Below are 27,052 nucleotides of genomic sequence, written 5' to 3' on the forward strand. Positions count from 1 at the left end.
GAACTTTTTTGTACAAGTGCTTATTATTTAATTGATGATACTTTTTACTCCCTCTACTCATCTTCCTTACTAGCCATTATACCTTTTCCTGTACATGTACCATGTAATGGTAAAGTAGGCCAAGAATTCAGATTGTTCAAACTAGTTTAGTTGTCGCTAATTATCACTTCATTAGCATGTTTATAAAGAGGCTTGATGGTGTTAGATGACAAATATTAAGGTAAAGATCATTTCATTCTGTAAACCTTAAGAGTATGATGACCAAACAAACCAACGTTGTCTTTATGTATAGACTCATATAAATGTAATGCCATCACTTCTTTTAGTCTTTATTCATCTACAAGGTTCCTGAACATTGGTATATACTAATGGTATATTTCCTTTTCCTTTTCATCTTTCTGGTGCTGGGGATTGAACCCAGTGCCTTGTACATGCTGGGCAAATTTTCTAACACTAAGCTATATCTCCAGTTCTTTTTGCCTATTGAACTTTCATCAGAACAGAAATAAATGTGTCACAATAACTGTTAAGTTTAATCAGAGTTCATTTATTGCTACAAATGCACCAATAAATGCTTATTTTCTCCCTAAAATATTCAAGTGTGACAATTACTACAAATTGAGGTATACTGAATAAAACAAAGAATACAATAAAGTTTTGTTTTTTCTAATGAAATGCTACATAGGAAGTCCTTTCCATGTATTTAAACCATTTTGAAATTTTGATGTAACTAAACCTCGCAAAATATTTAGACTAATGTTTTCTGTGACAATGTCTAAATTGGAATATATTGCTCACATTTTCATTTCTAAAGGTAGAAAGAAAAAAAATTCATAGCTTTTTCATGAGAACATAAAAACAACCAAATAGCTTTATTTCAATGTGTATTGGACCATGATTATCAGTTTTGTAATATTGTTTTAGTAGCTTTTCAAGCTGAAGAAAATAGTTTAATTTGATACTGTCACAATTTGGAACGAGTTTGTATTGTATTTTTTTAATTGTATGTATACAATTGTATGTCCTGGGAAATCAGAAAAGGAATTCCAGTTCAGAAAACTTTTTTGAAAGGCTTTCAAGATAGAAACTAATTTCTGACTTTGTTTTCCACCCTGCAGTTCTCAAGTTTCAGAGACACTGACTTCTATTAGGCCACCAGGCTAGCATAGCAATGTTTAGATATCATTTTAATCAAAATAACTATGTTCTATTACCATAGGATCTATGTAATGCTATAGATTCTGTTAAAAAAAAACAAAAACTCCTGGTGGCTGAAAAATTATAAGTATTTTGCTACATTACTGCATTGCAGGCATGAGCATATTCTTTCAGCATTTTAACTTTCACAATGTTGGAATTAATTGTGTCTATCTAGCTACAACACTAATCAGAGTTACTGTCTGCACTTTTATTAAAACCTTTGAATTCCCTTGATCTTTCTTTTTTTTTCTTCTCCTCTTTCCTGTGTACAACTTTCCAAACCCATAAAACTTTGATTAATGGAACAAAGAATTAGACTTGAGATACCTGCTTTGGCTACAATGTCATGATTCTCTGACCTTAAGGTCACTCTCTAAATGCACCTCAGCCATTTGCTCCTAAAGAACAATAAATAAAAACATTGACATTGTAAAGCATGGTCACACTGGCTATTAGTAAATCTTGAACAAATGTATATATACACTTTCATGGATAATTAATGTGCATAGTTAGACATGAACGTGTGTGGGGGGGTTGTATGCAACTGTACATTCAAATAGTGTTTCTTTTTTAGGAGGGTAATGAGGCTTCTTCATTTTTCTTCACCCTTTTCTTTAGCTCTCTGATGATTTGCATGTATACAAATTAGGAAGAAATAGAGTAAGGTGCAAATGCAATCAATCATTCTTGGACAGAGCGCTCTCTGGTAACCTTGGAATGACACTGTGGATTGTTGCAAGAAATGAAATTCTTTTCAGTGATTCTAAAACTGTCTTTAACAAACACAAAATTGGCTCCTCTAACACTTAGGGTGTATATATTATTAGAAATTTCATATTTTTGTTTTCACTCTTCTGTGTATATGGTTTGATTCTTTTTTCCTGTTTATAATTTGAGTTAGATTATGTTTAATTTCTGTCTTTCCCCCTTTCTCAAAAGTCTCTCTGCTACTCTGGGCAAGTATAGAACTGAAGCAGAACTGCCAGTGTAAATGTGTGTTTATTTCTTGACCCCATTCCAGCTCATTGTCTCCCAGCTGTGTGGAGTGGATTTCTTAGTAGGGAGTCTGGTTGGGCTGGTCACCGGGTGCTGCTGTTATAAACTGCCATCATGTTCTGACTCAAAGGTGACCAGGAGAGCGTCCTCAGGACATGTCTTTGGCTTGCAGTGGAGCCCCCATTCTGTCTAAAAGCTGCTAGGTGGAAGGAGGGCTGGGTGTCCTGCTGAGAGATTGTGATTTGGGGAGGGGCCTCCACAGGAGGTCTCTCTTTAGGAGTGAGAGCCAATCCTTTAGCTGTTTCTGTCTGAGAATCTCTGGATATCTGAACTGAAATGCAGACCATTGCTTCTTCCCTTTCTCACTGTGAACGGGAGCTCCTGATGTCAGAAGGATCCGCCCTATTTATGTGGCACTTTGACCACAATGCTTTCATTCTATAGCCTGCAGTCCAGAATTGAGTTTTGTTTTGCTGTATTGTTTCTTTTCTTTTTTCTCTCTCTAGAAAGCACTAACTTTATAAAAGCTACAGAACATTGTTGACACTATCAGTTAAAACAACATAATGAATGGCTCTCTCAAAAACTTTAATCACCTTTTAGTAAATGAAGATTTTGCTACTTGACTCCAACAGTAGAAGGACTTCTGCAAGAAAACATGTCAGAGCTCATGAGGCACAATGTTTTGCTAAGCTGGAGACTACAGTTTAAAATTTGGAGGTATGGGAAGAAAAATAAAACCCATTTCTCTTTACTTTTGCAGTTTTACATTGAGCTGGAGAAACTGTTCCCTGAGATTTAACACTTAAAGAATGAGCTAGTTTTTTTTTTTTTTTAATTGATCAAAGCTGACCTCTGATTTCAGAAAAGTTTATCTGTACTTTTTCATCTGTTTAGAAACATACATTTTTGGTTAAGAGATGGAAGACAATCTCTCTTTGTCTTTTTTTTTTTTTCTTCTCTGAGCTAAGGAGGTTGAACTAAAAAAAAAAAAAAGAATGACTGTTTTAAAAGTCACACATGGCTGTAATTTAAGATTTTTTTTCTTCTCATTGTCCATAACAGTTGAAAGAAACCTTCAATGAAAGTTTATTAACTAGGCCAATGCCTCAGGCAATAAAGGTTCATTTATTACCAGTTTCTTGGCTGTTTTTCTTCTTCTATTTTTTCGGTTAAACTCATAGCGTAAGATAATACTTCACAAAATTAAACCTTTGACCTTCTGTAGAGTTAAGTCTCCTTTGATTAGATAAAGTAACAATTTATGGTGCAGCATGAGGTTGCCCATGAAATGAATAATGCAACAGACTCTGTGTGGACTGAGAATCTATTGCTTTTGAAAAGATGAATGCTGCTTAAAAGCAGGGAGGATGGGGGGAAGTCTGCTTAAGTGTGTTGTCTTTATTCTGTATGCACTTTAGTGATATTTCAAAACTCTTCATTTCTGGGATAAAGTTATATGCACTTTTTCCCTAATTCTCATAAGAATACTGCATGGTTAGAGTACTGCAGAAAGCTTTTGAAACTTTTCTTAGCAGTGTTCCACATTTGATTGTGTCACATTCCAGGTTTCGAGTAGCTGAATTATAAACTTAGGTAAATGCAGGAAAAAAATGACCACTGATTTTTTTTTTTTACAGTTCCAAATGATGTGATGATTAGGATATTAGAATTTGTGATAAGATTATGTGCCACTATTAATAGGCTAAAAGGAAATAGTACTTAAAAACTTAAGAAAAAGAAAAGGAAATATGATAATGAAAATAAGATACAATCATAACATGAAGCTTTTTTTAGTTTTTAAACCAAGTCACTGGAATTAAATTTCTTATAATACAGATATAGTTTTATCAATCATGTTTTAAATTTTGTTTTGCTCAAGTTGTTATACAAGTTAAAGTATCATAGATAACTGAAGAATGAATAAGTATGAAAGTTCTAGGCACTATTTTTCTGTTATTTTTTTCAAAATATTTGGAACAATTAAAAAAACATTTTATATGAATTGAGTATTTACTGCAGAAGAAATCCATTTAACTTGCAGAAACCCTCTGTGCTATGTGCTTCTACCTTCAGGACAGTAGAGGAAGAGGGATGTGTACGCAGAGCAGGTTCACATTTCTTAGAAAGCTGTTGTTAAGCATGTTGCTTAAAGTACTAATTGACATGCAGACATTGAATGCTTGCTAAAAGTGTTGTAGTATTAGTTTGGTTCTTTTTCAATTAGCTTAAATTATTTAAGGTGAATAAATCTAATGCAGTGATTTAGTTCCTTTTAATAGAATCTCAGGGTGCAACACAAATTAGGTCAAGAGAAGCCATTACATCCATAGAACCAGAGACATTATTCATATAATGAAGAGATGTTAGAAAAATTGAGGATTTACCATTTAAATATTGTTGTTTAGAAACCAAGCCAACCAAAGGAGAACACAAAATTTAGTTTTCCTCCCCCCCTTTTCCCTCTTCCTCTCCCTCTCTACTCCTCCACTCCCTCTTTCCTTGTTTTAATTGTTGGTTTTGAGGCTTGAACTTAGTTAGGGCCTTGGCACTGTTCCTGTTTTTTATTTTATTTTATTTTATTTTGTTTTGTTTTGTTTTGTTTGTTTGTTTTCCCATGATGCTAAATGCTCTAACATTTTAGGGACAGCTTCACTTCCAGTATTCTGATAGTTTATTGGTGATAAAAGTCTCAGAGCCTCAGGCTGGCTTTGAAACATGATCCTCACATCTCAGCCTTCTGAATAGCTAGGATTACAGGTAAGAGCCACCAGTGCCTGGCTTAGTATTTCTTTCTTTTTTATATTTTTACTTTTTATTGTAATTAATAGAAGGGTTACAGTTATATTTGTCAGATAGAGAGTGCATTACTTCACACACATTGATACCCCTTCTCATGTTTTTATCCCTACTTCCCTCCCCCCTACACCCTTTCCTCATCTTATTTTCCCCTTCCCTTTCCTATTTCAAATAAACAAATAAATGTATATATAATATACCAGATAACAAGGTAAGATATTGTAACAATATGAGAATAACCAAGGAACAACAAAAGAGAGGAGAAATAAGATAGTACGTATTTCTTTCTATTGGAATGGAATTTTGCAGCAAAAGAGATCTGAATGATATAATACCAGCCACTGCTAATTTTTCCTTTATCTTCATACACTGCCTTCCTTTGTATGTAAGTTGTATATATCAATAAAAAATGTTAACAGCTGGGTGATGGTGGCCCATGGTCCTGGACTGTGCCCAGTCCCTGAGTTCAAATCCCATGAACGGGGAAAACAGTGTATTTTTATTCTTGAAAAATATTCTTATCTCATCATCTAAGTAATTTTCCTAAGTTATACTCAAAGACTTATATAACTTGCTACTCACTTATTCCTAGTTAGCTATTTAGAAGTTGAGATCTGAGAATCCAGGTTTGGAATTAGCTTAGGCAGGCAAATCCAGAAATTCTTATCTCCAATTAACCCGAAAGGATATGGAGCCTCCAACTGTGAGTAAAAAAGTGTGAGGGGGTCTCTAAATTCAAGCCTTAGAACGGGGGGGGGGGGGGGGGGGGTACAAAAACAAAAAACAGTACTTGAATTGACCATGATTACAAAGTTATTCTAAGACAAAGGCATCTCTCTATTTAACAGGCTACTTTTTTAGAGATGCCACACTGCTGTAGATTGTGGACCCAAGCTTTAAGTTTCCTTTAAACTTTCCTTGTCATATAATGGTGTCTGTTTTTCTAAATTAAGCATGATCTAAATTTTCCATTGCTCAGATGTTCCTTGTAAACAGATGAGGAAATGTCTGCTTTATAGGCTGATTATATAGATTAAATGATGTTGATATACATGTCAAGAACCTAGTGACACAGAAGTGTATACTACATGGTGGCCACAACCACTGGTTTCTCTCTTGTCATCAATGAAGGAAGCTTATTGCTCGTCTCTCCTCCCAAGCCTTACTGTATTTAGAAAGGAAGAAAATGTGTATATATAAATACACGTATAACCCACTTATGCATGAGTTTATATTCTATGTGTATGTATGAACAGGTCTTTTTGTTGTTTGTTTTGTTTTGTTTTTGTTTGCTTTCTAGCTATTTCTCTTACTGGGTAATTTCTGCTGAAAATACATTAATGTAAAATGTCCTCTTCTGTTCCTTATTTCCATCTTCATTTTTCATCAACAACTGTACACTGATGGACAGATCCTTCCATGGTATCTGGAAACAGAAATAAACATACATATGGTTACCTAAGTATCAAAGTACTTAGAAAAGGATTTACATGATATCAAGAACAGTACAACATTTGAGGACATTATTTTCTAACAAAAACACCAATGAGGTTATTCTTGTTCAGGAAATTAAAATTATATGACTTACTTGTTTTACTTGTAACATTGCTTAGCTTCCATCAATATATAAACATGTAGCTTCTTTTAAAACATTCTTATAGATTGCTACATTTAGGCAAGTTGAGCCACCTTACTGAGTAAATACCGAGTAATTTTGTTTGATGTTCTAGGCTTTATAATGAGACAGGGAGATTTTGTTTAATTAAAAATAGAAAAGTATCATATAATAAAGTGGTGATCAGCAGGAAATCAGGGTCAAAGTTTTCTAAATTTAGTAGTTTTAGTTCAGATTAATTATGCTTTTGATCTGGTATTTGGCTTTCTGCTCTCATTTGACAATACCACTTTAGCCACAACTCTAGTTCTGGTTTTATGCTAGTTAGTTGGAGATATAAGTCTTAATATATGTCTTCAAACCTAGATACATAAGGTCATATAGGATGAGGCTAAATGAAAGAATCTCTAGGATATGGAAACAAGAGCTTTATCTTGTAACATTGTTGTTCCTAAGGTACTATGTTATTTATCTTCTCTTTTGTTGCCCTTTGTTTAATCTCATGTTGTTCCAGTATCTGACTTGGTTACCCGGCACATTGTATATACATTTATTTGTTTCTTTGAAATAGGAAAGGGAAGGGGGAAACAATGATTGAAAGGGGGTTGGAGAAGGGAAATGGGAACAAAAATATGAAGATGGATATCATTGGGTGAGAAGTAATGCACTATCTGGCGAATATAAGTGTAACCACTCTATACATTAAAAAAAAAGTTATCAACAGACTGACTTATAACCATGATGCTCAAATTCTTCTAAGTAGTTGAATGTAAATCAGTTCCCAGCTTTCAGGTTGTTTAATATAATTCCAGTTTGTATAAGTATAATTTCTGAGCTGAGCTCATACCTTTATTCTTAGCTACTCAAGAGGCTGATTTCTAGGGAACACAGTTTAGAGTTAGCCCAGGCAGAATGGTCCATGAGACTCTTGCTTCCAACTGAAAGTGGAGCTGTGATTCAAAGTGGTAGAGCACTAGACTTGAGCAGAAAAACTCAGAGATGGCACCCAGGCCCCAAGTTTAAGCCCTATGAATGACCATATGTATACAATTTTTCTATATTCAAGAACACATAGGAGAATAATTCATTCATGTTTTTAGTTGTGCCACAGGCAAAATACAGTATTCTGCAAAACATTACAAATTTCATGTTTTGAAAATACTGCATATTTAAAGTTTTAAAATAATTAAGGAGTAAGGCCCATTTTTTTCCTGTGATAAATCATGTTATTTTTTTTTTCTTTTTTGGGGTCATGGGGCTTGAACTTGGAGACTGAGTGCTGTCCCTGAGATCTTCAGTTCAAGGCTACTGGCCTACCCCTTGAGCCACAGCCCCACTTCCATTTTCTAGTGAATAATTGCAGATAAGAGTCTCACAGACTTTAGTGCCCAGGCTGATTTTGAACTGTGATCCTCAGATCTCAGCCCCTGAGTAGTTCAGATTACAGGCTAATCATGTTAATTTCTATTAAATTAAATTAAATTGGTTAGTCTGATTTCACTGTTTTCATTTTATTTGTTATGTCATCTGAGTGTCTTCTTATCCCAACTTCTAATGAAACTGTTAAGCTATTGAACAAAGCAAGGTTCATTTTCTTGCAGAACTCTGTGGTTCATTGTTTTCTGCACTCTTCCTTTTGTATTTATTGATAGAGTTAGTTTGGTCAATGCTGAACACTGGGAGTTAGAGGAACTGGGATTGCTTTATCCTTACTTACTGATGTGGCTTTATGGAAATGATTAACCTCTTTGCCCTAGGTTTTATCATCAGTAAAACAGAAAGGTCACATAACACAGGGTTTTATTTTATCCCCATGTGTAAGAAGTTTTAGACCCCAAGTTGTAGATTAGTTACTTTCTTTTTTTACCTGAATGTAGTATTATAAAAGGGAATCAAGTATATACACCCATGTCCTTGTGCCAAGTTCAACATTTCAATAATAAGCTGATATTTTACTGAAAACTAAAGTGCAATATTTATTATTTTTTATTTATTAAGCTTCAGCCTGCTTCTATAAGTTGGGTATCAGAAAATGAGCCTTTCAAAAGTTTCAATGAAAATTATTCAGTGATTTACACACAGCCAAATGACATCCTATGGTTTTCTTCCTTCCAAATTTACCACTGCTCCAACCCTTCAATCAGAGACTGAAATTTTAACCTATTCAGAAAAAGAATAAATAGAACATCACAACATGTTAGATATGACATTATATAATGTTTGCATGTTATATATAAAATTATCAATGTTATATATATGATATATGTACATATATATTACTACATGAGTCTCCAAATTAGTGAGTTATTTTTGTTGTTAATCCAAACATTTTAAAAACTTAATTCAATCAAATGAGAAACTGAAAACAGGTATAGTGTTTCCATTACTGTCCTCCAGGATCAATTTTCCTATTCTCTGCAGAATACCAATGTGCTACAAAGGGCAAGAAAAGTCAGTCTAATGGACATTAAGAGACAGGTTCATACTGAAAATCTTCACTCTAACTATAGGCACAATTAAGTTCCTCTTTCTAGTTGCTTATAATTCCTGTTGTATAACCATCTAAGAATGAGGATAGGAATGATTCAATCATCTTTAATTTATTAAAAATATTGATCAATAAAATAATGGAAAATCAGTTTCTTTTTTTTGAAAGGCAACATTTACATAAAAATGGGAATAAAACAGGGTGGAGAAAAAGTTACTGGTATTTCCAAGTTGTTATATTGAGCCAAAAGTTATTCTGAATCTTGGAGTGATTTCAATTGAGTTGCATTTTCAAACTCTATGAGCTACAATGCACCTTCAACATAGTTTTGCAAAGAGTCTATACGAACTGTCAGGAAGAGAAAGATTACTTCACAGTAATGATGGTTGAATTGAACTATGCTTTTTGATGTTTTACTTTCTGAATTGAATTGTTAGGGAAGATTAATTGCACACAGTAAGAGTTTAAATGAGTGATGATGTAAAGCATTAAGTTTCTCTGTATGCCAGTTGGATAAAACAGAAAGTATCTGGTTGGTTTAAAGGAATAAATGTATTTAATGCCTAAAATGCCCAGACCAATTTAAAAATTCCTTTACTCACATCCTTATTGAAAATAAAAAATCCTGTTTATTCATCTGTCTTGGTTATATTGCTCTGGTGGAAGTAATTTAATATTCTTGCTTTCCACTAATCTTCTAGTTCAACAGGAGTAAACAATAAGTTTCATAAATTAAAAATACACTCTTCTGAACATGCTTATAAGATTAGGAAAAAACAAGGCAGTAAACATTTATGATTGAAACAAACTAGATTGTTCAAACACTGCCATGATGTATCTTGTATATCAATATGGCACTGATATCAGTTAGAATGCAAACAAGGTTTTAAATGATGTGCCCCTTCATTTCAGCTGGAGTATCTGCTCCACGCCATCTGCCTATCAGATGGTTAGGAACCAGGACTGCGTATTAATGCCACATGTTCGATTTTCCTCCTTCATGTAATGGTTAGATTCATATTGCTAATAGCTGTGCATGAGCACTGTCGATGAAATTTGTGTGATGGTAAAGTGATGAGATATTTATAAGCTGCCTGTCTCTCCGTACAATCAGTAGGAAGCAGGCCAGACATAAATAACTTATCAATTCCAGAATATTTACTAATAACTACAATTGGCTAAAATTTGATGCATGTTTAATATTATTTCTTTTAAATTTGAATATAATAATATATAACAACAGTCTATCATATGGGAGCTCTGAATACTTAATCATTTCTTCGGTATAACCCACTTTTATTAACCATTAGGTTTGGGGAATGAGTTTTATTTGGAATTGAATGTAAAAGCAGAAAGCATATCAAACATTTGGAAGTCATCTTGATGCCTTTGAAACCAAAGATCAAAGATTGGACTTTTCAAGTTAATGAGCAAACAAACAGATCAGAGAAAGTATTTGACAGCAATATGTCCCTTTTATTGATATTTATAATCTACAGTTGTAATCTATTTATAAACTGAAGACACTAACTTAGTTGAAATAGAATGGCATTACTTTTCTACTCTTAAACAGAGTGAGCAGGACTGTTTAATGACATTTGATATATCTGAAGGCATTTTTAGTAGAAGTTGAAAGCAGAAGAAAATAATGCTATCTTTACAAAGTAAAGTAATGTCCTTAAAGGGTAACAATGCTGACTTACTTTCCACAAAATAAATGTATGGATTAGTATTATGACTTTGAGATTGGAAGGAGAAAGGCTTTGTATCAATCCAGCACCAAGTGAAGATTGAGTGTTGTTTGATACATTGGATCAATATAAACAGGTAAATGAAATCTTTCGCCAGCAACATAGGCTTTTAGATCTCCATTTGTCAAGTAGCTAAATTTTCAGCCTGTGCTACACTTTTGTGTCTTTTGTCATCTTTGCATTTTGGGTGAGTAATCATAACTGGTAAGGCCAGATTGAAGGACAGGATGGATAGCATTGTAGTTTCAGGCAATCTATGATAATATCTAGGAATGTGAGTAGATTGTTTCATGCATCACTTCACTTTATTCTCCACAACACATTGGGGAGGTCTATCTATCTATCTTATGGGGCTTGAACTCTGTGCCTGGGAACTGTCCCTGAGCTCTTCAGCTCGAGGCTGCCATCCTACACCTGGAGCCACAGCACCACTTCCCATTTTCTAGTAGTTAATTGGAGGTAGGAGTCTTATAGACTTTAGTTCCTGGGCTGGCTGAGGATCATTGCTTTTGAACCATGTTCCTCAGATCTCAGCCTCCTCAGTAGCTAGGATTACAGGCATGAGCCACCGTACCCAGCCTCACCATTCTTAGTGATGAGAATTTTGAAGTCTAGGACCTTCTATAACTCGGATACTATCCCAGTTAAATTTGACATATGTTGTCCAGAGTTTCAATGCCTTCCTCCTCCGCCTAGCCTATCATGTTCATTTCAGTCATTTTCATATGCTCTTTCCTGGTTTGCTTATTTACTTACAGAAGTTAATGACTTGCATGTTGGTCACTATTCAGCAGGACCATGAAATGCCTTTCGCAGAGCATCAAAAAAGTGAAAAATGCAAGATAAAGCTACACGATAGCCAGCTTAAAAAAATAATAAAAAATTTTACAAAGGAGAATGGAGACAGTAAAAATTCTTCCAGTGTACGTTCCACTGAAGTTCAGACAACCACATGGCATGTTCTCAGTTCTGTATCAATCTATTCACCTTCCTTTAAATGAGGAAGTTGCTCAAGATCAAGACAGAAAGAAAACTAAATGTGAACGTTTTTTGTACAGGACATGCGGAAGATTAACCTACATGAAATGCATAGTCCCTTCTCTAAAGAGCAAGTAGGCTTCAAGAAGTACTATATAACGCCTGACCATTTTCTGAAGGAGGGCGTGGACTTGAGATAAAGTATAAAGCCATTATTTTTTATCACTCAGTGAAGAACTCATTTTAAGTGTACATTAAAATTTACCAGTATCTGATGATAACATTAGATTTATACTTTTAAAAATAATATTGAGCCTAATGGTAGAGTGCTCACCTAGCATGCACGAAACCTGCGTTTAATTCTTCCTTACACCACGTATACACAAAAATCTGGAAGTGCCTCTGTGGCTCAAGTGGCAAGAGTGCTAGTCTTGAGAAGAAAAAAGTGTCCAAGGACAGTGCCCAGGTACTGAGTCTGAGTTTGAGTCCCAGGACTGGAAAAAAACACAAAAATAAGAAAATTAATATTGCATGATTACAGTTTTGATTGATTTCAGTACATGCTTCTGTTTTGTTGTATGAAATACTATATTTAGTACTGTGAGTTGAATTATATAAAATAAATGAGTGAATCATTCCTTAATGTAAGATACCATTCATACATTCATTAGTTTAGAATAAGTATTATGTATCTATAGTTATTTTTGATGCAATAAATTTATGTACCCAACACTTGGTTCTGATTCTCACTACCCTTAAGTTATCTGATGTTAACTTGAAATTTGCATTTTAACAAGCTTCTCTGTTGATTGCTAAGCATATTATTTTTTTTCTTCCTCCCTATCCTCTCCTTCCTCATCTTTTTCCTCTTCCTCCTAGTACTGGGGCTTGAACCCAGAAACTTTATGTTAGCCAAGCATACTATCACTTGTCCCAATAGCCTCAGCTTGCATTTACTTCTCTTTCTTTTTATAGACAGTTTCACCAGTAACTAGAACACTTAATTCTAATATCCTTCCCTCCTCAGTAGCTGGCTCTCACATTCACTTCTGAAATCCACACAAGCAGTGACATCCTTGTTTAGTAAGCATTTGTTATGCAGTTAGATACTTCATGTGAGTTTTGGTATAAGGTTCCCCCCTCACCGCAATTTGGTTCTTTTACAAGGTATCTATAATTTGAAATTATTTTACTTCCCATTAATGGAAGAAATCTTATGAAAAATTATTTACATTTTGATAAATGCTAATTTCTTCTTTCCAAGGGGAAAATGAGTTTCTTTGGGAAGTGTTAAAAGCAGATATAATTTGCAATGTAAGGCACTTCGGAGTGTGATATGGACATGGGTACCAAATTCTCTAAGATCCTAAGGTACAGAAGGAATACGATAGCAAAGGAAAGGATTATAAATGGTGTTAAGGCATGATAGATTTTATAGGCCACTTGTATTACATCAATGAACAATTGATTACATAAAAATTGTTCTCCCTTGTTTGGGTTCTCTGTATGGTAAAGATCAAAGACTTGAGTTATTCTGTGTTTTATTTATAACTCTTTAGGGGACAACAAATATACACAACAGGACTTCTACCTGGGGCTCATTTATTGATAGCCAACTATGTTTCTATCAGAAAGTTGGCAAATGTGAGGAGACTCAAGACATAGATTGGGAAATCAGAAGGGCCATTGCAGAGCCAAAACTACTTGAAATATATAAAGTGGGGCGTGTGTGTGTGTGTGTGTGTGTGTGTGTGTGTGTGTGTGTGTATGAACATTTCGTGATCTTTTGCAGCCTCAGGATATATAACATTGGAAATTTATACATCATATTAAATTGATTAGATTTAATCAATTTAAATACATTCACATTTATTCCAACATAAAAAGTGTTAAATGCTTTTCATTGACATTGCCAAAATAATTACCATGTTACCTATAATCTGGTTTGAGGAATAATTTTTCTTTCACTAACAATTTGTGGCAAGTATTGTGGTAGATATTTGATACACCTATACTAAGATTTTAATTTATTTAACCATTTTGTTGTTATCACTTTCCCATCTCCCTTAGATCTACTGCTTTTCCTCCTCAAGGGACTGCTTTGTTTTACTCAAACTATACATTAAAATGACCTGTAAAGAAAGAATGACATCACCCCATTTGTTAGGAAATGGAAAGACTTAGAAAAAGTCATATTAAGTGAAATAAGCCAGACTCAAAGGAACTTAGGCTCAATGGTTTCCCTCATTCGTCATAATCAGTAGAAACCTTGGGCCCTACTAGCAGAGATCTGCAATAGAGCAAAATCTTGATACATAAGGCCATATAATGTGAGGCTAATTGAAATGACCTCCAGGATATTGAAACAAAAGCCATATAATGAATGATTGTTGTCCTTAATGTACTATGTTGTCTCTCATCTCCTTTGCTATCCCTTGGTTATCTCATATTGGTATAGTATCTCACTTGGTTATCTGATATATTGAATTTATTTGTATTTGGATATTTGAAATTTGATAGGGAAGGGGGGAAAACTAAGATGGGAGGGGGGTGTGGGGGGGGGAGGGAAATGGGTACCAAGACATGTGAAAGGGTATCAATGTATGCGAATTAATGCACCTTCTATCTGGAAAATATCATGTAACCCTTTTACTAATTACAATAAAAAATTTTAAAAAATAAATAAATAAAATGACCTGTAAAGCAGTAGAACTCATTTGACATATGCAAATATGTAGGCTCTATCTAGTAAGGCATACTGAATCAGAATCTAGGATGGTAAGAATCATCATTTCTGGTTTGAGAGCTCTGTAACTGGTTCTGATGCAGCCTCAAGAATTGTAATCTCATGTAATGCAAGGATAGCAGATTACTAACTCTGGATGGAGGCATGGTTGGGGAAGATCAGGTATAGCTCTTGGGAAGAGTAAGCATTGATCTGGTACTACTTGAGAAATTGGGAGTCTGGCTCCACTTTTCTGAAGGTGTAATATTTAGCCTATAAATACGATGGTGACCTTAGTGTGGAAAAAGAGACCTGAGATCTCACTTCTCTAGAAACTGGGAGAGGCAGGTATGAGGAGCAACTTAAAAGAAGGGATACTGGGTGGACTGGAGGAAGTGAAAGAACAGAACATTAAGAACTCTGACATTCAGGTGAACCATTGAACTTGATCCTGAGGGCTATTTGTCTTAACATTGTGTTGTTTGCTTCATAATAAGAGAGTGGAGGTGGTAGGAGAGAAGACTTTAAGACTTTGCTCATAAAACTAAAAGAGAAATGATGAAGGTTATAACTTAAGGTGGCACAGTAAATGGGGAAAGATAATGAAACATGGAATCTTGCATTTTTAGGGGCAGTGGAAAAAGAGGAAATTGATTGAATTAGAAAGATATTAAAAGGTTAAAACCCATCAAATACCCAGATTTAGTGAAACAAAAAGGAGAAATTCTTGCATAGGTCACTGCTTCCTTCCTTTATTCCCAAAACAGATCTAAAATAGAATATTTATGGTCATAAGTGAGTTCAATATTTAGTCTTTTAAGGAACTGCCATACTGCTTTCCATAGTGGCTGAACGAGTTTGTACTCCCATCAACAGTGTAGTAGTGGTCCCTCCTGGCCACATCCCCTTCAGCATCTGTTATTACTAGATTTCTTGATCCTGGCCATTCTAACTGGAGTGAGGTAGAATCTTAGAGTTGTCATGATTTGCATTTCTTATATGACCAGAGATGTAGAGCATTTCTTCATGTGCCTATAGGCCATTTTGTTTCTTCTTCAGAGAAGACTCTCTTTAAGTCTTTTGCCCATCTTTTAATGGGATAGTTGTTTCTTTGCAAATTAGTTTTGGAGTGATTCAATTTTTTGAGCTGTAGATATATTTTAGATATGAGGCCCTTTTCCATTGTATGGTTAGTGAAGAACTTCTCCCAGTCTGTAGGCTTTCTAGTTAAATATAGAACTCCCCTATGACCCAGCAATTCCACTACTTGACATTTCCCCAACCGTCCAGAAACAAGGGCATACTAAATCCACTAGCACAACAATGTTCATTGCAGCACTATTTACCATAGCAAAGATATGGAACCAACCCAGATGTCCCTCAGTTGATGAGTGGATCAACAAGATGTGGTATTTATAAACAATGGGATTCTATGCTGCTGTCAGAAAGAACGCTATTGCTCCATTTGTAAGGAAATGGAAAGACTTAGAACTAAGTTAGCCAGACTCAAAGGAACATAGGCTCAATGGTTTACCTCATTTTCATAATCAATAGAAACCTTGGGCTCTACTAGCAGAGATTCACAATAGAACAAAATCTGGATACATAAGGCCATATAGTATGACGCTAAATGAAAGGACCTCTAGGATATAGAAACAAAAGCCATAAGATGAGTGATTGTTGTCCTTAATGTATTATGTTAACTCTCATCCCTTTTGCTGTCCCTTAGCTATCTCATATTGTTACAATATTTCACCTTGTTATCTCATATATTTTATATATGCTTCATTGGTTATTTGAAATAGGATAGGGAAGGAGGGAAATCAAGATGAATGGGGGGGAAAAGAGGAGGGTAATGGGGACCATGTCAAGAGAAAGGCTATCAATATTTGTGAAGTAATGTACTTTCTATCTGGTGAATATAATGTAACCCCTCCATTAATTACAATAAAAATATATGAAAAAACTCAAACAAAAATAGTTTCATAGTTAAGTTACAGTATATGTGGTGTGTATGTGTGTGTACTTGTGTATGTGTTTGAGAGAGATAGAAACTTGATTAGAAGCATAAAACTAGGAAATAATGTGAAACAGAAAAATAGAAAGAGTAAATAAAATCAACCAAGTAAAAGTTATAAAAATGTAATTTTTAAAATCAAGAGATAACACAGTCATCTAGAGACAAAGATACCTTTTTTTTTAAATTAGGAGGCTTGTGCCAGTGGTTTTTCCCTATAATCCTAGCACCTCAAGGGATTGAGATGGAGATATTCTCATCTCCAATTAACTTCCAAACATGCCAGAAGTAGAGTTCAAGTGGTAGAGCCTTGAGACAAAAAGCTAGGGGATAGTACCTGGGCCCTGAGTTGAAGTTCCACTACACACACACACACACACACACACACACACACACACACACACACACGCACACACACGCACACACACACACACAGATCTAGAAGAGTCCTCAGATATGGATCCTCTTATGGAAAAAATAACATGAACATCCTTTGTTTTGACTAAACCTCTTCTGGTAGTCCTCATGGAGTTCTTACCCAATATTTACATTTTCTCTTTGGTATGAGAATGCTTTCACAGAAGAAACCATACACAAGGTTTTACGGACTTGGACTTTTCAAAATCAAGTCATGAGGTTTTTCACCATGTTACTTAATTTATTTGGATTCATGTGATAATATTTATATCTCAAGTTGTAAGTTTTTTCTTGATTATTTGAAGACCATAGATGAGATTCATCTACACCATAAAGTCTCAGGCGTGAGAGGTATCTTAAATTGGAGACGGTTAACATTACTCATACAGGAAAGGGACAAATGGGATGTTCATATTAATGACAAGGAAAAAGTCAAGAGAACGAGATTCTGTTCCAGGAAACACAAAGAGGATTTTAAGAGAACAGGAAAGAAAGTGCTCTGAACATCTTTGAAGGAAATGAGTAATTGGGGAGAAAAATTCAATCATGGGAAGATGAGAGATTCAGTTTCATTTGGGACTTAAAAGGCAATGAATGTTCAGACTGAACCCAGATGGAGTCTTTGAATTTAGATCAGTGCCTTTTAAGGAGGTTTTGTCATGCAAAGATCCAATCTGAGTCTGGATATATTTGGGTAAATGTGGTCAGGACCTCTTTGTACAGCTCCAAAGGGAAGGTGGAATCTTCCACTCTGTTCTTACATAGAGATTTTCATTGATGAAGACCTTCACATAATTCTTTGGGCTCAAACTCCTTTGTTTATAGTTTCTAGAAGTGTTGATTAGTGAGGAAGAGAGAAGAGTAGTGTTCATTTTCTCTATCAATTGAGAATGGAAAATAAAAATTTCATAATTTCAAAGAAGGTTGGAACACTGTCCTCAGAAATATGAAGTCAACTATAGCAAGAAGCAATATGGAAATAAAGAAAGCATATGAATACTATAAAGTTCTATATTGAGGAGATACTATTCACATATTACCACGTCTGTCATTTTATACATAAGAAATTCCAGGCTGCATTGAATTCATTTAGTAAAAGTTTACACATCTCTAATAGTGTAATTCCTCAAAATGTAAAATCAAAATTTAGCAAAATAAAAATCAGAAAGCAAGTACTCAAAAAGCATGGCATGGAGCTCAAGGGGAAAAGAGTACAAGAATGAAGAAGAGATGAAGGTAAAATACAATCAAGAATCTAATGCATATCCTGTAAAACTAAGAAGAATGAGGAAAAGGGTGCATAGGGGAGATGTAGGTGTGGATGTTGAAAGGGGTGACATTGATTAAGATATATCATACTCATAAACTGCTTTTGTAAATCGCAACTCCCTTGTACAATGACTCAAAGACAATAAAAAGAAAAACATGCGTATTTGAACAAGAGTGCAGGTGATTTGTATGCACATTAAAATCCAGAGTCTTACTGGTCAAATAAATTACTGTCTTCTTCACAAACCTCCTCTCTCTCTTCTCTCTCTTCTCTCTCCTCTCTCTCCCTCCCTCTCCCTCTCCCTCTCCCTCTCCCTCTCCCTCTCCCTCTCCCTCTCCCTCTCTCCCTCTCCCTCTCCCTCTCCCTCTCCCTCTCCCTCTCCCTCTCTCCCTCTCCCTCTCCCTCTCCCTCTCCCTCTCCCTCTCCCTCTCCCTCTCCCTCTCCCTCTCCCTCTCCCTCTCCCTCTCCCTCTCCCTCTCCCTCTCCCTCTCCCTCTCTCTCTCTCTCTCTCTCTCTCTCTCTCTCTCTCTCTCTCTCTCTCTCTCTCTCTCGTAAAGCCAAAATGGATTTGCTCCAGTATTCTGCTCTACCAAGATCTAGTTTAGACCTTCTTTCTAATTACATCTCTACCCTTTCTTCTCTGCAAAAACAGCAATGAACTGTTCTGGACAAACATGAAATAGCAGGTAATAATTGACAACTCTGGGATTCGAATATACTCCACACATCTTTCAATGTATAACTTTCCTAATCTGCTAAGGAGAACTTATGAATACCATTGGGTTACTAACGTGATTACACTACCACTTTTGTGTCCTTTAAATTAGTACTTCTAAATACTGTGTACAAGCAAAATATTTGCTATTAGTTTTTTAAAGCATTTTGGACTACCAAATTGTATAGTCACACATGGTACATGCCAGTGTGTAGTTCACCATCAACCAAGGAGAACATTCCTGGACAGACGTGGGCGGTGTTGCACAGTGGTATTGAAGTAAGGACCTGGTTCAGGATGAGGGAAGAAGGCAGACATCTGCAGAACTCAGGAGAGATGGAAGGCAAGACTCACAGAGTTGGGGACAATTTTTCTGAATGATGGGATTTCAGGAATGTGAGTCCTGGGTCGGATCTTTCCTGACACAGAAAATGACAAGAAGGTCAACAGAGACTGGAAGAGGCAGGTGGGGTATGGGAAGCGATGCTGTGTTTGATATATCCAACTTGTGGAATGCTACAGTAAGAGGAAAATTAGGGCAATGAACTTTGAGTTAATCATCATTCTCCCTCAAACCTGTCCCAATCCCATCCATCCCTTCAACTTTCCCAGTTACATTTTCAAATATGTACATTGAGAACAAAAACCAACTTGCTTCTCTAAAGGATAAGTGGAAGCACTTCCATCACCATCCTTCTGTGGTAGAATTATGTTTTTGCTAATTTTGAGGCATCGTATAGGGCACAAAAGTCTTTATGTTAATATATTTTATTGGTTAACTGAAAATAAATATGCTTATTGGTGTTCTTTTAAAAATCAAAGACTGTAACCTATGTTTGCGTGTGAGTTACATAAAGTACTGGACTATAACCTGAAAAATCAGAATTTGAATTACCTCATTTCTAATTCATTCTTTGAAGGTCTGACAGCAGCAGCTGCAGCAGCTGCGGCTGCTACCAATGCAGCTATCGCGGAAGCAATGAAGGTGAAAAAAATCAAATTAGAAGCTATGAGCAACTATCATGCCAGTAATAACCAACATGGAGCTGATTCTGAAAATGGAGACATGAATTCGAGTGTTGGTGAGTGATCTACTCTACATTGAAATAGGTCATGATCACATTACTATGGTCTTGTTTACTTTTACCAAACAACTGTGGACGGCACCTTCACAAGTTGGCATTTTTTTCACTTGAAAATTGTGCATATTTTGAGGATACCATTTTGTTTGGAGAGAATGTTTTCTCTAAAAGAATAGCAACATTATTATTATTATTATTAATATTTAATTATAGGACTAACTATGCTTGTAGCTTCTACTGTAAGGAGTGAATAGATATGTTTCATAATACAAACTTCAATGGTCTTCATTCAAAAATCTCGAGTAGAGCTGTGATGACAGAAACATAGCGCATTTTTCTTAGTGCATTTGTTATGAAGTTGGACATTTATTAGTATTAGCAGCAAAATGGAGAGACATATTCCATGATCCCAGTGAATATTTAATAATGTAGATAGTACTGTTTTCCGCACATACTAGATTATGTATGGACCCATGAAAAAGTTTAACTGATACATTTGTCCTAGTAAAAATTACTGAGTACTTAATAATAAAATAACAGTTACAACAATATAGCATAATGACTTTTCTTTAATTTGTACTTGTCTAGCATATCTAAGGCATTGGGTTTGATCCCAAGCAGTATATTTTTTAATTATTTCTGAAATTTTACATTTAATACTGTTCAACTATAGCTGACAAAGGTAACTGAAACTACACACACACACACACCTACACACACACACACACACACACACAATCATAGACACAGGAAAAATACTGTAATTAATCCTTTCTCTTGTGCTGCCAATAAGGCTTCTTTTGTATAATTTTTTTCTCAATCTCCCATCATTGTAAGTGCCTGTATCATTTAAAGACTTGAATTTTTTGTTAGTTTTTCTTTCCTGCTGTATGGGGGAAAAGAGACAAAAATTAACTGTCATAGTTAAACCAAGTAATATTTTGAGCTTTGCCAAATATTCATTTGAATAACTTTATTGTCAAACGGAGCTATACCTTTGTTATTGAAATCGTTAAATCCAGGAGTTAACAGGGCCAAACATTGTCTTATATTAGGACACTGCATTGTTTCTTTCTAGTGTAGAAACCATGCTCAAAATATGTCTAATGGGAAATTTTGATCTTTTAAAAAGTGTTTAAGGTAGCATATCAAGATATACTAATGAAGGGAAAATATTTGATGAAAATTACCTTGCCAAGCAGCATTCAACAGATTATTTGATAAGTTAGTCAACAACTCTTGACTTTCAGTCCATCAAGAGATCATTAAGGATGCCAGCATTTCAGTTTCACTAAATCCTTTAGAGATGTTTCTAATGTAGAAGATGAGAAGAAAACAAACAAACAAGAAAAAAATCTAAGGAAGATGCTCGTAAAAAGAAATTGACATTTCTAGCAGCAATGGTCTGAACTGAGAGTAGATGGTAGTGGTGGAAGCAATATTAATCACAGTTTGAATTTTTAAATCTTTCCGAGAAGACCTAGTGAACACTAGGATTGTAGGTCATGTTTGACACATATACTTTTAGACTTATAGTAGAGCCAGGCTTGACAATGCATGGCTTGTGATCCAACAAAGAGAAAGCGAGGATCATGGTGCAAGGTCAGCCCTTGGCTAAAAGCAACAGACCTTATCAAAATATAACTACCCTCTCAAAGGATGGAATTCTACCCCAGCAAGTGTGAAGGTCTTGAGTCAAAACTCTAGTACCCCTAAAGCAAACAATTCCAATTAATTAAACTAAAAAAAATGAAATCAAAGTCAATGTAGCCAGATGGAAGAATTATAATTCTGGTTTTAGAAATGTCCACTGTCAAGGGCTTTAAAATAAGTCTTTTGCTTTGACTTATTGAATGGGCTGACATTGAAACTGGTCAAAAAGTAAGCTTCTGGTCACTGTAAATGATGGTTTCTATTTTGAGATATGATCTGGAGTATTTTTAAAAATTGAGAATAAGGTTCATTGCCTTTTTTTTTTGCCAATCCTGGGCTCAAGCTCAGGCCCTGAGCACTGTCCTTGGACTTTCTTAAGGCTAGAGCTCCATCACCTGAGCCCTACTTCTGGCTTTTTTCTATGTATGTGGTACTGAGGAATCAAACCCCGGTCTTCCTGGATGCTAGACAAAAACTTTACCACTAGGCCAAACACCGGCCCTTCTTTGCCTTTTTGTCAGAGAGTGTTTTGAAGGGAGATTTTTGAAATCAATAATATCAAAACATTTAAAACAAAATACATTAAGACATGGTATCTCTAAATTTTTCTGGACAGCAGAACAGTACAGCATTGTCACAACTAATAGGCAGAAGGTAAACATGGATCAGAATGAAGCATCAGAGCTTATTTAATATTTGATGGTCATTAACACTTGCCTACTAAAGAAATTAGAACTAATTTTAATAATTTAGGTATCAGAGCATTATAATAATTGAATATATAAACAATCTGAATTGCCCATTTTATTCTCTTTGGATGAAATTAGTTTTCTTTCAGGTAAGTATTCATTGATGAAATCAGTTTATTTTCAGGTAAATATTTATTGATAGCTTATACATGCTAGGAATCTGGAGCAGAAATTTTCTTGAATTTTACTTGAAGGTTTTACTAGTTTGAGATATATTAGCACTTGATATTATTACCAGTCCCTAAAGCATGTAGGTCATTGATATTGTAGATGTCTTTAGCTGATTTGGGCAGAACAACAAAGTCCTAATTGTCATATTCTTTTTATTTTCATATGCTGCTGTCCTCTAAGAATGTATGACTTAGGCTATTATTCTTCTCTAGCGTCTCTACAATATACAATGTATATTGTATATATACATATATTGTATATATACATATGCAACATATGTATATATCTTATATATATACATATATGCATATATATATATATATCTGCAAGAAAGCAAGTCTTTTCAGACAGGATGGTAGTGGGAAAGTGTAAAGAGTAGTGGAGAAGCAGGAGGTTGGGGTGGGTAGAGGTCTCTTAGATCAAAGCATTTGCTGAACAGAACAGGATTTTTTCCTTTCCCTAAATAGCTCCAGTCTTTGCTGGTTTTAAAGAACCAGACAATACCCTGCCACTTGGTTAGTGTTCAGTAATTGCTTTCTCTGTGACTTTGGAAAGTTACGTAAACTTTCTGAGCCTAATATGACACATTTGGAACATGGTATAAATAATATGGTCATTATAATGAGAATTAAAATATATTTGCTCATTTATCACACTATAGCATTGCCTGTTTATCACATTGTTTGGTTGAAATCTTTGCATTGCTTTAGTTGTTCATATTTCTCTAAGTTTTTTGTCTTGAAAATGACCATTTCCTACCCTCCCTCCTTCATGTGTTCCTCCTGTTGTCCTATTCTGACTGCTAACAATTACCCCTTAAGCTGCAGGTCTGTGTGGAAACTGAGGAGGTGGCATCTATTACATCACTTGAGTTTTGCTGTCTGGTTGATTTTAGCTCATTCTAAGAATTCAAAAATAACCTAATAGAGGCCCGGCCCTGAAGCAGCATAGATTCTGTGCACTATTGAGAAATAAACAGGCAGCCATAAGAGGCTGTGTGTGATCCTTCAGAATACATTATTACAGGGTGGGAAGAAGTGCTATTGCAGAATATGAACTCTGGAAGGAATCCCTGGAATCTCGTCTATATTTCAGATACAAACTTAATGCTCATGAATTTGTTCATTGCTTTCTCAAAGAAATGAAGACCTTCAGAGAAGTGCTACTTAAATGACATCTCCTTGCTGCTTCCTTTTGTCCAGTTCAGTGACATTTCTTATGTCCACTTATTGTCCCATTTTACATTCTACACTAATCTGGTTTACAACTTCCATTCTTAAACATACTTGGTTTTCCTCCATAGGAAAACTGCTTTCTCCTGAATAGAGATTTTGCTTTTGCTTGGTTTGGTGTGAGTTAGCTTGGTCAAATGACAAGATAATATTATTAAAATAACCCTTTCCAGTGCTAATATGTACCTTAAAAATGAGCTCAGAAAAGGTGTTTAAAGAAATATTTGCTGCTGACAAATAATTATAGTCTATACCGATTTTACGTGATAACCTTAAGCTTACATTTTTCCAATAGAATGAGCACTTCAGAAGAACAGAGGACCTCAAGGTAGATCTGAATGGGGCATCAGCCATGCTGAGTAAAATATATGACCATGTCTCCATTCTCCTTCATCCACAATCAATTGGATTCTTTTAGTTTAATATTTACTTGCTAAGATGAGATGCTAGTCTGCATGGTGATAAACAGTCTGCTCCTGGCATCTGAAGGTGACCTGTCAGTTCATATGGACAAATCTCCTGCTTACTGAAATGTACAAAATAAATCATTAAAGCAGGCAGGTGCTCATTCCAAGATTTAAATCACCATAGATTTATGATTTGAATTAATGCTTCATTTGGCCATAGAAATAGATGCTGAGACAAATGATATGCACTGGTTGGGGTTTCCATACTGTAGCCATCCTGATATTGATTACTGAGATGTCTCAGAAATCTCTTGTTTATATCAGGTACTATCTTGTGACAGCTTGGCTGATATGAGCTACACTGCAGATAAGAAGGAAAAATGTCCTGGATTCTCTGTAGTGGCAACACTATCCACAACATACAGGCCAGATAAATAGCTATTTTTTATTTTCCTTAAAGAGTGATCTGCATAACCAGCTTAAAAAAATACTGCTTGGAAATTGGAACTTAGAGATATTGGAAAGGCTGCATTTAAAACCCAGTTGAACCCAAGGTCATTCTGATAGCATCTTTTACTATGTTCTTTTTTTAAGTCTGTTTATCTCTTTCTTTTGGCATTATGAACACTTAGAGGATACTAAATTAGTCACAACTGGTTTAATCTAAATAAAGGAAACATAATTTTACTTCTAGTTTTTAAATGCCACATAAATATTGACATAGTGAACATCTGAAAGTATCTGTTATTTAAATACTCGTTAAACCTAGTGTCTTTTCCCTTCCTTCACTAAAGATAACAAAAGAAGCAAGTATTTGAAAATGAATGTATTAAAGGTTATTCCCAAGTGCAAAGTTCTGTGAACCATAATTTACCAAGAGGAAAAGACGGCAGGAAAAGACTGCATTTTTTTACTTCTCTTAACATTTTTATTTAAGGAAAATACCATGTACACGGTTTAGCAAATACTCAGAGGATTTGAGAGGGACCTTTGCCACTGGCTAATATCTGACTCATAGTGACTGGTAAACAGCTATCAACAATAGTAGATTGCTTGCTTTGTAGGAAATGAGTTCATATCTATTCAAACTGTGATCTCAAAACAGATGTCCCAAGAAAATCTCATTGTTTAAAACTATAGTCATAACCCTGAATTGCTATTAATTCTTTAAGGAAGTGAAATAAGTTCAACACTTCACTATTTTGTCTTTCTGAATCCTGTGGAATGCAGGCAAGCCTTTGTGAATGCAGATATCTCCCAATCTGAACAGATTTCACATGCTTAGTATATATCATTCTTATGCCTTTTCTCCAACTTTCAGTAGTAGGAATGTAGGAATCTCAAGCAACAAACAAACAAAAAAATAACTTCAGTTGGAATAGTATGATATTCAACAGTTTGTGACTCTTCTTATTCCCTCAACTGCCAAAACAAATATATAAAAAGAAAAAGAGATTCAGACAGCAATGGAGATAAAATTATATTTTCCTCTTATTTTTTTGTTTTCAAATCTATTCTTCTTGAAGGAATAGTTGACACAGGAGTCATTTCCTTTCTTCTAACACATGTGTCTATTTGAAAGGAAAATAAATTAATTTTATGATTTCAGAAAGAAGTCTTGGAGACCTTGAGAAAGCAAATAAAAGGAAACTGAGAGCACGGGCCACCAAGCAGAGCTGTGCCTTTGCACATTGGATTCTCTGCCTTGGCAATGTTAATGAACCTCAAATCCTTCCTATAATTAGATGAGGGAATTGCTTATATTTTCAAACAGATGATGCTGCTATAATGAAACGATTGACAGGGAATTTAAGAGTGTCTACAGTAGTCATTTGGTTTCTGTTAAAAAAAAAAGTTGAAAAAGAAGATTGGCTTTAGACATAGGTCCTAAGAGAGGTAGTAATTTACATAGCATGCTATGACAGGTGTCTTTGTATAGGAAGGAAATAAAATGGAAGACTAGAGAAATGATGGGCAGGTCTGGCAATTTTTTGGGGAGGGGTGTCCTATGCTTATTCTGCTTAGGTTCCTTAAAAGGGGCCGAGACTCAAGAGATGGATCCGGATTGAGTGCACAGCTGTAACTGCTGATGAGCTAATTGCTCCTTATCTCTCAGCCCCATTCATCTTCATTTTTTACCAATTACTGAGAATTATCTGTGTTCTCAGTTGGATATGAGAGTTAATCCTTTTTGGTTAAGCTGGCAGTACTGTGAGCAGATTCCAAATCAGAGGGTGAAAAAGCCAAAGCAAGCTTGCTCTAAAAATCTCTTAAGTTCAATTACAGTATCATTGATTCATACAAAATTTCCTGTTCGTTAACAGATTAAATGGGAAAAGTTTTTTTTACCCTTAACGTTTCTCTGCTAAACAATAATTCTCACTTCCTGCCTGATGGGTTAGACTCAACAATACAGTCAAGATCTAGTAGACATGGAAAACTCTTCATAAATGTCAAGCTCATGGAACCTTAGTGGAAGGACACATAAGCATCTCTTAAAAGTGTAGGAATTGCCTTGGCTTGTAATTCAATTGATTGTGAATAGGCCATATGGTTAAGATCCTTTTCTATAGAAAAAGATGTCTTTATACCCTGATATTTGACTCAAAGGAGCCCACACCAATATTACAAAGAAAAGGTAGTAAGCTACTCTTTCAACAAGTTTGACACACTTGTAAATATCTGTAGCTTTTCTGTGACTAAATATTTTTAGTATGATTGTCAAATAAGGAAATAAAAGACTAAACAGAAAATTTAATGCAAAATTATTTAAAAATCATAGTCTAA

At 35.1% G+C, this 27,052-nt stretch overlaps 1 protein-coding gene across 1 annotated transcript in view; it reads left to right on the forward strand.

Annotated features, from left to right (window-relative positions):
- Dach1 (dachshund family transcription factor 1) overlaps positions 1-27,052 on the forward strand; it is a 365,290-nt gene that overhangs the window by 185,555 nt on the left and 152,683 nt on the right. Inside the window, exon 3 of the mRNA XM_090342049.1 lies at positions 19,892-20,053. Coding sequence (XP_090198175.1) covers positions 19,892-20,053 — 162 coding nt within the window. The remainder of the gene's footprint in view (positions 1-19,891; positions 20,054-27,052) is intronic.

The sequence above is a fragment of the Megascapheus bottae genome, chromosome 11, assembly GCF_031878675.1.
Source record: "Megascapheus bottae isolate mThoBot1 chromosome 11, mThoBot2.hap1, whole genome shotgun sequence".
NCBI classification, from domain to species: domain Eukaryota; kingdom Metazoa; phylum Chordata; class Mammalia; order Rodentia; family Geomyidae; genus Megascapheus; species Megascapheus bottae.